This window comes from Gopherus evgoodei, chromosome 8 (genome assembly GCF_007399415.2).
Source record: "Gopherus evgoodei ecotype Sinaloan lineage chromosome 8, rGopEvg1_v1.p, whole genome shotgun sequence".
NCBI lineage: Eukaryota > Metazoa > Chordata > Testudines > Testudinidae > Gopherus > Gopherus evgoodei.
Window position 1 is genome coordinate 16,709,667 of NC_044329.1, and position 15,184 is coordinate 16,724,850.

Here is a 15,184-nt window from a genome sequence, read left to right on the forward strand (position 1 = left end):
TACAAAATATCTCATCCCCCTCTAGTGATGGACCACACAGAGGATGACAACCTACTACTGCTATCAGTTACTCCATAAGTTCATGTGGCAGATATCTGCATGGGGAATCTAAAATGTCCCAACCTGCTTATGACCCATATATGTCAATATGATGGAATATGGTTTTTCCAGTTTTATTTTTTAAAAACCTAAGAAATTTTACACTCTCCCCCCTTCCACTGGTAAAAGGGATTTATTAGGACTACAAAATCAAGCACTCAAAAGGTAGGAAATGCTAGAGGTAAGGTTGTCTCTGGAAGCTTAATTTTGCCTGCTTGCGGAAACACATCATGATACAGTCTTTAATTATATGAACACACACTATTTTTTCCACACAAACATTCTCTCATTTAGTGCAGTCTGGACCCACTCCATGGACAATCAGGGTTGTGTAGTGAAGAAAATTGTTGACTGTAGGGCCCTTGCCTCATGTGTTTGCAGAAGTTGGAAGATGTAAAATGAATGAGACAGGAACTGCAGGAAAAGAAAGGATGGTCTCACAGTAAAGGTAGCCGAATGCTGCCCTGAAGAATTGGATTCTATCCCTCCTTCTGCCATAGAATCCCAATGTGATGCTAGGCACGTCACTTAAATCAATCTCTTCACAGATGGTCACTAACTGGTGATCATTTCTGGGTACCTGACTTGAAACTCTGTGGTCTGATTTACAAAAGTGCTTATCATTTGCAACTGAAGTCAATGGGAGCTGTGTCTTGAACATACGAAGCGCTATGTTACAAACCCTCAAAATCAGTTATAGGTATCTCAAAGTGGATACTTTTGACCTTAATCCTCTCTGTGCCACATCTGTAAATTGGGGCTAATGCGCCCCTCATCTCCCAGGTGTTCTGTGGAAATAAATTCATTTTTCTTTGTGAAACACTCAGATACTGTAGTCATGAGTGCCAGAGAAAAGCCCATGAAGAAGTTAATAATTCTGTCTTCAGAGCAGGGTTTGAATAGTGTGGAGCAAATAAGGCACAGGGCCACACACAGAACAAAGAGAACAACAAAACACTGAAATAGTGGCACATTACGTGAGTGCTGTACCATTCTGTGCACTGAATGAGGTAAGAGTCCTGAAGGAAAATGAAAGACTATCGTAATGCATAAGAACAAGGGAGCCAAATTATGGTTGCACAGTGCACTTTAATACTATCATCTCCTAGCTTCTGAGTGCATTGTAACCTTACGATTCTTTTAACAGTTTTTTGTGTTTTATTCTACAGAGGAAACACGCAGTTATATGTACTACTATTTAAAACATATTATAGCAGCATCCATGAACCCCAATAAGATATGAGCCCCATTCTATAAAGTGCTGCACAGCCACATATGAAGGCATCATCTCTGTTCCTTATGCACGAGCATACAAATCTGCAGTCAAAGTTGCAAAGTTTATGAAATGTGAATAACTTACCATCAATGTCATATGTAAGTAAAACAAAAAACATGAGCCCAAATTACTCTCTAGCACATATTCACCTGCAGCAAGTGAGATCTTTGTCTCAGTCTGAACCAATGTTGCTTTGTGGGTTATTGTACATGGGATAAGAGATAGTACTGTTGCCTTTTCTCAGAGGCCAAAAATTCTCAAATGAAAGTTCTTTTGACAATGTTACCCTAAGACTCATTTTGAAAAGTGAAAAATCAGTGAGACTTGGATGCTTTTGAAAATTTACCTTTGGCCTGGGGTTTGAAGCAGATTTTTTATTTTGTATAGAATAGCAGCATATGTATCACCTATAGAATGGTGTCTAGAGAATTAAGAAATGACTTGGTGTACATCCCCAAAGATTTGTGCTGTATATCCAAAACATTTAAGGAGTTTAAAGAGAGCTGTCAGATGGCTGTCTCATAACTTCAGTTTCAAAGGCCCCACAATACACATAGAAGTGTGGAGCTGAGAGACTATGAATGCTTCCTTTCAAAAGAACCTTTGTCCCAGTTTTTGGGCTTGGAAGGCAAAGGCTGCACTGGGGTCCTATGCCAGGACACTGACGGAAACTACTGATGGAATAGCTTGGAATTTTGAACACTGAAGATTCTTGCTTTGTGATCTTGGAACAAACTTGCATGCTGGACGTACAATATTTGAAAAAATAGGTTGCAATATCTTACCACTGAATAGGTTCAATTTAATAATATATCCAGTTACAATAATCAGAAGCAGTTTCCTTCAATAGCACCATGCAGTCATGCTGGAGGAATAACATTTTTGCATAGTGCTCAGTAAGAAGCTCAAACTTTGAGCTTTAACTTTGTGTGAGATATTTGCCATACCATCAACCTAATACACACATACAATCTCATGATATTTGTAAGATTCATTCTTCACACAGATTTTGTAACTGGCCACTTACTTGTAGAGAGAAGCAGCAAGGTTTTCATGCAGAGATATTCTTCATATGACACTTGAAGCCGTGATAGCTCATTGGCAACCATAAGCATATGTTTGCATTGGTCATACATACAGGGCAAATTCATTCTCTGCCTGAAAAATAACAGAATAAAAATCAATTAAGTAAAATGTTTAGCTCTCCATATCTTCATCCCAGGGGCAAAAAAGAAAAGAAAAAAATATTCCTATTGTATGCACTAAAGTTTCAACCGGAGAATCTTCACTTTCAACAACTGGTGAATTTGTTTGGGACTACTGTTCTGCTAACTGGATCTAGAGAAAGATCTAAAAGTGAAGGGGGAATAAAGTATTAAAATCCCACTTTGTATGCCGATAGACAAACCCAGTTTCACAACAGCAGCTTATTTAAGCCAGGCCATGCATTCGGTAACCTAGCAGTCCTACTGGTCGCCAAAAGACAACTTTTGAGATTTCACAACCATCTTGAGCTAAACAGATTTTCAGATTCAGTAGCTTTGCGACAGGTTTCTCTTCCCAAGACCGGCATCCTACACATTTAACAGTGTGATCCATTGGCTACAGTGAAATGAAATGACACACTAAGCTGGGATTTTCAAATGGGTCCAAGGGAGTGAGGTGTCTATATCCTACTGAATTTAATTGGGCATCTTGCTCCTCTAGGCTCCCAGGCCAAACTACCAATCTGTTCATCACTAACGACACCATTAAATCTTTTTAGAACAACCTCCCCAGTTACAGCTTAGCCTTCAAAGCCACTTTATTACTAGTCTTGCATCCTGTGATGTTCTCAAAGAGGTGCCAAATCTAGAAGATAAATTTTAATACATACAGTTATAATCAGGTTTCTAAACATGGTTTAGAAAGTGAAGATGAAAAGCACCATGCAGGAATCAGTTTGGCTGAAATACTATGTTTATGCATTTATCTTCTCACTCATTCGTTATGTCTAATGAAATCTGCATCAGGATGGGAAATCTCCTTCTTAACAATCCTGTAGTTTTGGCCATGGCTACACTGGCGCTTTACAGCGCTGCAACTTTCGCGCTCAGGGGTGTTAAAAAAACACCCCCCTGAGTGCTGCAAGATACAGCGCTGTAAAGCCTCAGTGTAAACAGTGCCGCAGCACTGGGAGCAAGCTACACCCGTAGAGGATGTGGAGTACATGCAGCACTGGGAGAGCTCTCTCCCAGCGCTGGCGCTGCGACCACACTCGAAACTTCAAAGCACTGCCGTGCAAGTGTAGCCAGACCCTTAGTTTCCCACCTGGCAATTACAATTCATTGCTGTGAATATGGCTTTAACAGGATTACAACTTCAGGAGGGGAACAAGAAACAGGACCACATCAACTCTGAAAGTGGGCAAGAGGGAGAGGCATAGAGGCTGCATTCACACAAATTTCTAGTGGGAAAAAAAAGGGCAGGAGACAATAAACAGAAAAATGATAGTACACAAGGTGAATTGTTTCAAATAGGGTGATTTTCTAATTTTTCAATGAGGTGTTAGCAGGTTTTTTTTTAAAGATTAAATGTAGTCTTCCTTAACACAGTTCTTACTCTATTACTTTTCAATTTATAATCCAAGAGCTTCAAATCCCAATATAACATAACCTTATTCCTGAGGGAATTCTGCACCATATGTAAGCATAGCATTAATGTGTCGTCCCCTTACCCCCAGATTCTCCCCCTGCACAATAACTGATTCTGACAGGGAGGCAAAAGAAAGCCACAAGAGATGTCACACTGCAATTACCCTTTTTGCCCACCAGGAGCTGACGGGAAAATCAAAAGAGGGGGCAGCTGGCTGACGGCCCAGAGTAGCCAGCCACAGAGAGGACCAGGTGAGGAGGCATGGGATATGGGGAGATGGACAGATGGGGGTTCAGAAAAGCTAGTAGGGGGGACAGACTGGGGCAGGGGCACAGAAGCTAGTGAGGTGAGAAAATCAAGCCAGGGTTGAATGGGAGTAGGGGTGCAGGGCCATATAGGGACAGATGTGAAGGGACATGGGCAGCTATACTTGTCTGAGTAGGGGTGCAGGACCACATGGGGACAGGAGGATTTGTGCCTGGCAGAATGGGAGAGGCTAAGGATCAGCCAGGGTCTGCATGGGGGAGGCTCCTCATCTCCATAACAATCCCCAACCAAAAACCTGTTCTATATTTCTCCCATCCATACTCAACAACTCTACAGATTCACTCCCAGGCTCCTTCCCAGAAATTACTTTCCTCTCCCTCCGTTATCCCTATCTCCCCCAAGCTTTTGCACTGCTTCTGAGAGGTGCAGGAAATACATGTCTGCATTATAGTTTAAATGAATTATTACTTGAAGTTCTGTAGTAATATGCCTAGTAAGGAATCTATTTGTCAAAAAAAATTTCCAGAATGTTTTTTGTTATCTGTATTGCAACAGAAATACTTGCTGACAGGTATCTCGGAGCGATTGTATTGTGTTATTTTGACAAATAAAATATGCAGAATTTTGCAAACTTTAAAATATTGTATGCAGAATTTTTAATTTTTGATGCAGAATTCCCCCAGAAGTAAAACTAGGATTTGTGTATGAAATTTTCCCAATTTTTTTCAAAGCTGGGATCATTTTTCAGGTCTCCTTCCACTACCCCATGTAAGGGAAATATGCATTATACACTCACAAAAATGTTCAGCCCAGGAAGTATCATTTAAAAAAAAACAACTAATTGAAAACAGGAAGGCACATGCTTCTTCCACAAGGACACAATAAAAAATACAGAAAGAATATGAACTGAGACGGGCAATTTAAGAAATTGGTGACTGCACAGCAAGAAACATGGACCATTTAAAGACTGTTATAAACAAATCTGAATAAAATTCTGGAAAACCCTATTTACAAATACATGTTGCAGTACCATTTTTTGAACTATATTAAGACTACTATTTGTGTCATTTTTCTATATCTATCCCGAGAAACTAAAGCCTAATTCCAAAGTTTAACAATCAAACAGCAGCTGAAAGAATACACAGTAATCTTACAAGGCATCGGGTCATATGGGGCTGGGAATAAACATTAAGAGACCTACCTTTTCTTTGGGATCTTGACATAAATCTACACTAAGTCTGCTAATTTTCTGCTGTCTCCTTCGAGCTTCAAAGTGTTTTAAACTGAGTAATTGTAACACATTTTGTGACAAGGCTCAGCAATTTTCCTCTTGTAAAATATTTCCATTTCTGGGCAGAAAGTTAAAATAAATATTATGAAACAGGCCAGTCTGTTATTTATTTTTATCTATTATAAATACACCCATCAGTAAATATCTGGGTGCCTGTACAAAGCCAAACACAAATGTTAATATTACCAAAGCTACATAAAATGCACTCTCCACAAAAAGAGCAGAGTATAAACACACCCTACCTTCTTTCAGACAAGGTTAAGTAAACAGATGAGCTTTGCACTGTGTCCTGAAGGGCAACAGACAAGCTAAGTCAGAACAAGGGGAAAGCTAATTCAGTGGATGGTTCTCAATGCTAGGAAACAGTCTGGGAGGAGGTCTCAGACATTCCACTCTGAGATCTCCTGGCAGGAGAGCATCAGATGATCTCAGCTGCCACAGTGATGCACAGGGAGGAAGGAAAGGGACAAAAGGATTATGTACAAATGATGGAGCAGGGAACCAACCAAGAGGCAGGGCTCCTGGGTTCTTTTCCACTGCTATTCCTTACATATGGCCACACAGCAAGAAAGTAATTTAATGGGTTTGTGAATTAGTTTATCCACATATACAATGGGTATAATACTTAATGACAGTACCTAACGTGGCCTAGTCTTTGGACAGTGCGTGAAAAGCAACGAATACTCAAAGTGCAAAGGATTTATTATTGCATAGGTCTGAGTGGGCATATACAGATATACCCTTCGTTTCAGAACAGCAATACAGTAATACAGATAGTGCTTATCCAGGTGACTGGCAACTACAGAGTAGTTGCATTGCAATTATAGAGTAATTAAACAGTGGTTTTCCTTTCCAGTATGTAATTATAGCCTGTTCTTATAAGTGGAGCATTAACTAGATGACTGCATTACTTATTATTCCTCTAGTGGGGTTCTTGTTTTGATAGTGATTTTAAAACTGATATGAGTTGGGTAACTTTATTGGAGGGGTAGGCAACCTATGGCACAGGTGCCGAAGGCGGCATGCAAGCTGATTTTCACTCTCGCTGCCTAGGTCCTGGCCACCGGTCCAGGGGGCTCTGCATTTTAATTAAATTTTAAATGAAGCTTCTTAAACATTTTAAAAACCTTATTTACTTTACATACAACAATAGTTTAGTTATATATTACAGACTTATAGAAAGAGGCCTTCTAAAAATGTTAAAATGAATTACTGGCACGTGAAACCTTAAATTAGAACGAATAAATGAAGACTTCACACACCGATTCTGAAAAGGTTGCTGATCCCTGCTTTATTGTTTCTTATGAATCAATTATGTCTCATTCTCTTGATCAGCTACCTTGCAAGGAAACAAACTGGGGAGTTATTTAACAATCAAGCTCCTCAGTGTTTAGTCATCTGACAATCTCATGCCACTGGTATTGTAAAAAGAGACACACTATGTGTTGTTTCAAACATAAAATAATGGTCCAGTCTCCAAAAGCAAGAACTGGATACTAACTGCTGAGTTAGTGCTAATATCAGGCACACACTGCCACTAGAAAATCCCAGCTCTCACTGTGTAAATTCTTACTCAAAACACGCTATCCTATATGCCTACTTTATTTTACAATGCCAGTAAAAAAAAACAAACCAGCTATACTGCATCTGGATGCCATATCTCCCATGTACAGAAAAAGTATATATGCTTTTATTAGACAGATTATGTTGTTACTTAGATTATAATATTCTGTTTTAAAGACTGCCTTCTTTGAACTGATCTTAATAAAAATATATAGGATTTTGGAGTAAACTTTACACAGAATATACAACGCTAGTTAAAAATCGATGTAATTTACAGTTAAAGGGCACATGAGGTTTGCGTGGGACACAAGAGGGAGTTAAAGGCATGTGATTTTCAACATTCAATATGAGTCATTCAGCTCTATTAAATCTAAGAAAGAATAAAATCAGTGAACAAGGTGCTGACACCGAACAACAGGCTATACTGATTCAAGAGTCTGACGTACTAACAAATATTTTTAAAAGAAATTGTTCTGGGAATAAGAAAACTTGACTTCTAAAAACATTTTTCAAAAAGCAAAAATACTGTTTTATTTTCTTTCCACTTAAATAATGCTTTATAGGGTATATAACACTGTGGAGAAAATGAAACAGTGGAGCAGACTTCAGAACAGAACAGAATGCTGCTGAAGTGGTGAGCAGGCAAATGAAAATAGGAGTTTCAAAACACGATTTACAGAAACCTTTTTATAAGGCCATGCAACCGTTACATGCCCTATACTGCTTCATGGCTGCAAATGCATGTGATTTGCTGTTGCTTAGTACGATTCACATACAATTGGGAGGCCTTGTCTTGAAGACAATAGTTAAAATATGCTGATGTGGGCTCTGATATAAAGTGCGTATTGCATGGTATTTTTCGGCAGTAATGATACAGCAGCATAAAATTTCACATTTTTACAGTCTCAATACACTAAAACATGTCCTGGAGCTTAGGATATGGTGGGCTGCCAAGCTCCACCCCAGCTTTTAAAATGGGTCATATAAGCACATGCCATGATGGTGCATTTGTAAGGCAATACACACACACTTCGGATGTATTCTATTTTACATTTCAAGATGTAATGTGGTGCATTTGTTAAGCATTAAAATATTAATCCACCACAGAATATGGTTTCCACATGGGAAAAAATTTTAATATTTGATTTTGTACAGTCTTCCCAGTTTTTTTGCGGGGGGGGGGGGTGTTGAAGAAATTTTTATTTCAACAGGTGCTAGGAATCTAGATGCTTTTGAAAATCCCAGTAGGTGGATAGATATTTTTAAAAATCTGCCTCAATCTCTCTGTGCCTCAGTACCTATCTGTAAAATGCAAATAATACTCACAAGGTGTTGTGTGAATAAATACGCTAAAGAAGCTCAGATATTATTGAGATGGGGGGGCAACATTAGAGTAGCTGATATAAAGAACCGTTTTTCAAAATATTCTGCATGCTTTACATATATTTAAATCCCTTATTGTTGGAATAGCATTATCAGATAGTTTCTCTCTTTCAAGCACCATACTATTGATGAGCCTTTAAAACACAGAAATTGATTAGAAAATAAGCACAAAATATATAAAAATATAAAATGTACCAGTCTGCATCTTTATAGTTAAAAAGCAGCTAAACAAATCCTGTTGTGTTTTTTCTTTATATTAGGTATTAATTTGCAATTTTTGATATGCCCAAAATTCACACACTTGATAATATGCTAGGAGTAATATCAAATACTGCTAAATTCTCTGAAGCCAGTTCAGTTTAGTAACTTTTCCTGTGCTTTACTCCTGCAGCAAATTTTGGTATTGACTTTATACAGGAAGTAGTTTAAGATCAGTTCTATCATGTTGCTGTAAGGGGATGATACAGAAAGATGTGATTTGATGATGTCCTAATCAATAACTTCAAATTATGTAAATAGTATGATTGTTAACAACTTGCACTGCCAATAAACATACCACTTTTAAATGTCTGAGCGCAAACTGAGCTCCAGGGAGAAAGTATGTTAACATGAATTTCAGATTTCTCAGCTTAACTGCAGTAAAATAAATTTAAAAATTACTCTCATACCAGATATTTCTAGCTGAAAACTGCAACTGTGCAGATACCTTTAAAACATTATGAATTATTTTTACACTGCATTTTGCATAAAGACAGTCCCTCTGCCCTGGGGAACATGCATTTAAATAGGATCCCTCCTCTACTCAGTCTCTGATTAAGAGTGTTGCAACAACTGTAAAATGCAAGAAATATGTACATGGATGATGTAGTGTTTAGAGGTTGGAACTGTGAATCAAGAGCCAACAAAAATTCCTCGCTCAGCAACAGATTTCCTTTGTGACTTGGGTCACATCACTTATCAACTAGAAATATTTGGGTGAAGGGCACTAGTCATTCAAAACACTTTTCACTACTTTCGTAAGTGCTTCAAGATCATAATTTCACACTGTATTCTATAAAAACTGTTGTATGTTTGTTGTTGTAATGAGTCTTAAAATCTATCACAAGAACTTTTTTGACACAGTTTTGTATGATTGAACAAGTATAATCCATCCCATGTGGGTGAGTCCAAACAGCCCCGCAAGATCTTGCCAAATCTTCAGTTATGCAATACTCAGCTAAAAGAAAAGGACTATCTACTGATATTAATTTAATATAGTATGATATCGATCAAGGAAAGGGGCAGACAGTTCTATTTCAAGTAGTGAAAGTAACTAATGAATCAAAATTTGTCCGTGTCTGAAATTAAACTAATTAAATTAATATGAGGCCAAAGACAGATTATTTTTATTGTTGCCAGTGGGAAATGTTGTGCAATGTAAAAGGATGGGAGTATGGAAATGCTGTGGGCTATTTGCATGCCTTGAGATGGAATGCTCAAGCAGCTCCTATTTCCTAATCTTTATTTTCCTGTTAGAATTCTGCAACACTGCATGGGAAGTCAGAGTTCTGATGCAGAATTCCAATGCCTGTGTTGCTGCACTGAAATAGTCTACTCCTAATCCATTTTGCTTAGATAGGAGATAGTCAGAACAAACACTAGATACATGATCCTGTTACCACAGCTAACAATGATTAAGTGCCCGATTCACTGGGTACTGAACACCTCCTCACAGGTGCTGAGTGCCTTCAACTCTCAGAATCACACTCTAAAACAGCAATATTCACAAAGAACAATTAATACATTTCTCCCACTATTCAGTATACTAAAAATTGCTAAATCATAGAATATCAGGGACCTCATCTAGTTCAACCCCCTGCTCAAAGTAGGATCAATCCCCAAACAGATTTTTACCCTGTTCCCTAAATGGCCCCCTCAAGGATTGAACTCATAACGCTCAGTTTAGCAGGTCAATGTGCAAACCACTGAGCTATCAATGCTATACTATGGAAAGTTTTGATAATACTAAACAGCACTTTTCATTTTCAAAGGTTTAAATATTAGGTAAATAATTTAATATCTCTGGAAATGTTAAGACCTGGTTCTCCCAACAAATGAAGCTTATCACTCTACCTTGGATTGTGAGTCTGTTCTATTACATAGGTTAAGCATGCTTGAGTCTGGTTCACACTTGGATAAGAGACCTTCAAAACACCCCTAACTTCAACAGAAAGTGGTGTTAGTGATTCAACAGACAGTAGTCTTCCCTTTGAGTTAGTACTGAAAACAAAGCCCCAGCATGGTATTAAGGGATGCTATACTTCAGTTGGTGTCATCTTTTTGGTCACAGGTAAAGAGGAGGCTGTGGTCACTTTGTGTTTTTTAAAAATCTCAAGGAATTTTTTGCAGGTGTATGGATATTACCCCGATGTGCTAGCCAAAATCTCTAAATTTGGTAATTATATTCTGTCTACAATGTCCGAAGTTATCCTTATAGTCTTAGTTGAATATGATATTCTTCATTTCCTGACTTATAGCAGTTGTGTATTGTTTTTGTGCACTATTCGATAGTTGCCATGCTGCACTCAGAAATGCCTACAATTTACTGACAAGTGACATGTGAGAAATTTCAGCCAGGAAGGTAATTTTGGCAAATACGTAACACACTGAAAATAAGAAGTTAGAATGAAAGTGCCAATCTAATTTTACATACAACAGCACTAGCCCCATACTAATTTAATCTCTCAGTATACGTGCTTTACTTAAAATTAATGAAGTTGTACATTCAAACAATATATCAAGATTGTAACTAAATTATGGAAATAAATTAGTTATGTCAGAGAATTACCCATAGTTAATAATTTATCACTCAGACTGTATGCTCCTTGGAGTCACACGGTCTAGTCTGTAACGCTTTATGCATATTTACAGCACTATATTAAATAACAGCAGCTTTCAGAGGTAAAGCATTTTGTGTACATTAGATGGTGTTAATCCTATTAACAATAATATCAGAATAATCAACCACATGAAGGTTGCAGCTATTCAACAAAGACATATTCAAAATATTTTAATATATAAACGAAGTGAGAAGGGCAAAAATCCAAGGCTTTTACAACATAATTACTAAAAGGAATGATAAAAGGGTAAGACAAATATTTACACCAAAAAATGAAATGGAATGTGCACATGAAAAGATAATTTGAAACACAAATGGCCAATCATATAGAAAATAAGCGGATTCCTGGCTCCTGTCAGCAAACTAAAACAGGAATGGAGAGAAATTCTTTAACAATGTCATATTTTCTGCTTCTACAGTGCCTTCTATCCAAGGATCTCCAAGTACTTTAACTGCACTAAGCAAGTCTCAAAACACCCCAGTGAGGTGGATATTATACCCACTTTAAATATGGGAAAATTGAGGCAGAGTTTAAGAAGCCACTTCTGCTCACAGGGAAATCAAAAGCCACATGGGCTTCAATGGTGCAGGATCTGTCCACGGCTACACAGCAAATGTGTGGCACAATCTGGATGAGGATCCAGATTTTCTGACTCCCAGTACAGGGTGCCTTTAACCGTGTAAAGCAGTGCAACCTCTTATGCAATGGGCACAAAGTCCAATTGAAAAGCCAGGATCAGAAATCAAAATTTAGAAATTAGAGTCAATACAAATGAGAAAAAGCACACTGACTTTCATAGCTTCACTGGCACTTTCAGCCCTTTACAAAATATTTCCATTAAAATAGTGATAATGATAAAAAAGTTTAGTGGCTCTATATTTTGAGCACCCTCAATGTACCAATATTTCATAGTTTGTATGCCACAAAGGGGATGATGCTTGAGTTCATAAATAAAAGAGAAGCCAATTTCACATTTTTCATAGTAAACCCTCACATTTACTTTAAGTCTGTGGATGGTTAAACTGAATCTTGGACTGTTCTGGCCAACAACTTCAAAGAGTTATATTTACAGACTGCTTCAAAACAATCAAATGAGTCCAGAGACTTTTAATTAAAATGTGACAAAATATATTGTAACAAGAGTAAAAACCCACAAGACGACAAAATCAGTAAAGAAGCACAAAACCAACAAAGAAGCTGAAGTGCCTAATAAAAGTAAAGCTATAGTGCAGATTCAAGTTATTTTCTTGTCCTGAAAGACAAATATTTATATGCTCAAAAGCAACCAACAAGCAGTCATACTGTAATCTATAAAAAGTAACAGTGCACACTGGAAAAAGCAAGCTAGCAAATAAATTAGTGCCCTGATAGTTCATCCTCAGAGTCATTAGTTTAAACAGCTAAGATCAGAAGTTTTTATTATACAATTGGCTCATCTTGACTTCACATTCATCCTGGGCATTATTTTAGCATAGTGATGTCACCTCTGAAATCCATGTGCAGAAGGGCCTAATTTTCAAAAGTAATGAGCACCTGCAGCTCTTCTTGCCTTGAACTGAAGTTGGGGGTGCTCGCTACTTCAGGAAATCAGGCTCTAAAGCTTATTGTTTCCTTGTTTGGGAATACAACAGAGAAAGTGACTTAATCAGATTAGGTGCTAATATGCTGCAATAGGAGTTCTGTAATTTGTTTTCTCCCTGGCTAGTGAACAAAATATATATCCTGCCTCCAGTTAATTTAGGACAGGTTTAGACAACATGATGATAAGAATGCCTGAGACCTGTACTAGGTACCCACTGGAGCTGCCACAATGGAAGATTACCTGCAAGAACTATTGTAGACTATTCTGACAATTTCTACTCCGTAGAAGAAATAGGTTTAAAAGGTGAGCTAAAGGGGATGGTCCCACTGAGATCCACCTAAAGTAGAGAGACGGCACAGAGCAGTGATCTATCAGCCTGGCAAGCAAGTTACAGAATGTCCTGTAACTTCTGAATATTTTGGCATTTTCCAGAAGAAACCAAATGGTGTCAGAAATACCACATATACATCAGTCATAAATTGGTTTTAATCAATTCTAACGAATGGGCAGCAGCACACAGTTTCTTAGATCAGCCTCTCTGCTTGTGCTTTAGCTTTTCTATCAAACACAAGCTATCTCCTCCTCGTCAAGTTCACTAATCCACCAAGACTCAAACCCATCCAAAAGAGTTAACATTTTTTTTTAAGAAGTATTTAAAATCTTACCTTCAGAAGAGTCCAACAATTCAGTGGAGAGCACTACTCCCAAAATGTTTTATTTAAAACTAAATACAAGAAGACAGTTTGACATCAATGCACAAAATTGAGTTTTCTATAGAAAAAAGGCTCTACCCGTTATGCTACTTACCTAAAAGGAGAGGATGGGATTAGTGTCTGAAGGTACACAGTGCTAATCAAACACTATTGATCATAGTTACTATTAATCTATTAGATACCTACATGGTATTCCCTCACCATAATATCTAAGAAATGGTCCTATCACCCCTTACCCAGGGGAAGATTAAGCTCATGTGGCAGAGGCAAGCAAGAACGTAATTAAATTCTTTAGTGGCAGAAACTTTTAACACTCAACTTATTAGGATAAACGGGTTCACTAATGTAAAAGAGAAGAACGGATATGTGTCAGAGCACTATGATGCCTTCCTAATACTTTCTGGCCTGGCCTTCAAACACTATACTTTGGAAATTGTTTTGGTTTTGTGATTTATATCTCTTTATGCTTCTCTCTAGAACCATTAAGATGAAAATATTAATATACCTAAGTTTTTAAAACACATAAATATTACGTTAGATAAACTGATTTACTTGATTGACCAAATAATTTATCTTGAAGCCATGCTAATCTCTTGAGTAACTAATGTGTTTTATACCCTTTTTCCCCATTGACCTACCCAACTAGTTTTTTCGCTTTCCATAATTATGGACTTTCAGTGAATGACTTGATATTTTACCCTCTTTTAAAAAAATTAAAACCAATGTGCCACACTTTATGAGACAGCTCATCTGTATTCAAACTAAACACTGAAAAAGCAAAAACACAAATATCTTTAGACACATCAAGACGCTGAAGTCTTACTTGAGTTTGAGTGGTGCAACAGTGGACTAGAAAACTTGTAGAAACTGTTACAAAGACAAAGTCTTTTGAAAACATGTACCCACAGAACATACACATTTGTTTTGAAATAAAAGCTAGTGTGTACACCCAAATCTGATTTTAAAACCACAATTGTTGTTCTGCATTTTATCATCAAAATATCAAAAAACAAACAAGTTAGAACTAAGTTAGAGTTAAAGACTTATGTTATCTTTATATTATATACGGTATGAGCCCAATTCTCTTCTAGACCAATGTTATATGCTAATGTAACTCCACTGTCTGAACTGGATTTGCTCACAATTTACACAAAAACAGTTAGAAAAGAATAAGGCCCTATAAATGCAAGAGAAAAGAAGTCCAAATGCTCTAGCAAATTACTCAAAAAAATGCACAAAAAGAATCACCAATGTTTCCTGAAAATGGATAAAACTGGTTAGAAAAGAGCATTATCCTGGGCACATGATTTGTCTATAAACTGACTTTTTGCAATCTGCAGTTTTACAGTAGATTCCTATTAGAGAGTTCAAAACAGAACAGCTGTGGAATTACAAACAGCCGTCCATGGGCCTACTTGTACAATAAGGGTGACACAGAAACATGATTAACTACACAAATTCTTTAAATTGTGTTTTGTAAAATTCTCTTTTTTTTAA

At 37.4% G+C, this 15,184-nt stretch overlaps 1 protein-coding gene across 3 annotated transcripts in view; it reads right to left on the reverse strand.

Annotated features, from left to right (window-relative positions):
• Positions 1-15,184, reverse strand: part of NR3C1 (nuclear receptor subfamily 3 group C member 1) — a 160,344-nt gene that overhangs the window by 6,433 nt on the left and 138,727 nt on the right. For all 3 annotated transcript variants that reach the window (XM_030574184.1, XM_030574183.1, XM_030574185.1), the window contains exon 7: positions 2,403-2,533. In XM_030574184.1, the coding sequence (XP_030430044.1) occupies positions 2,403-2,533 (131 nt within the window). The remainder of the gene's footprint in view (positions 1-2,402; positions 2,534-15,184) is intronic.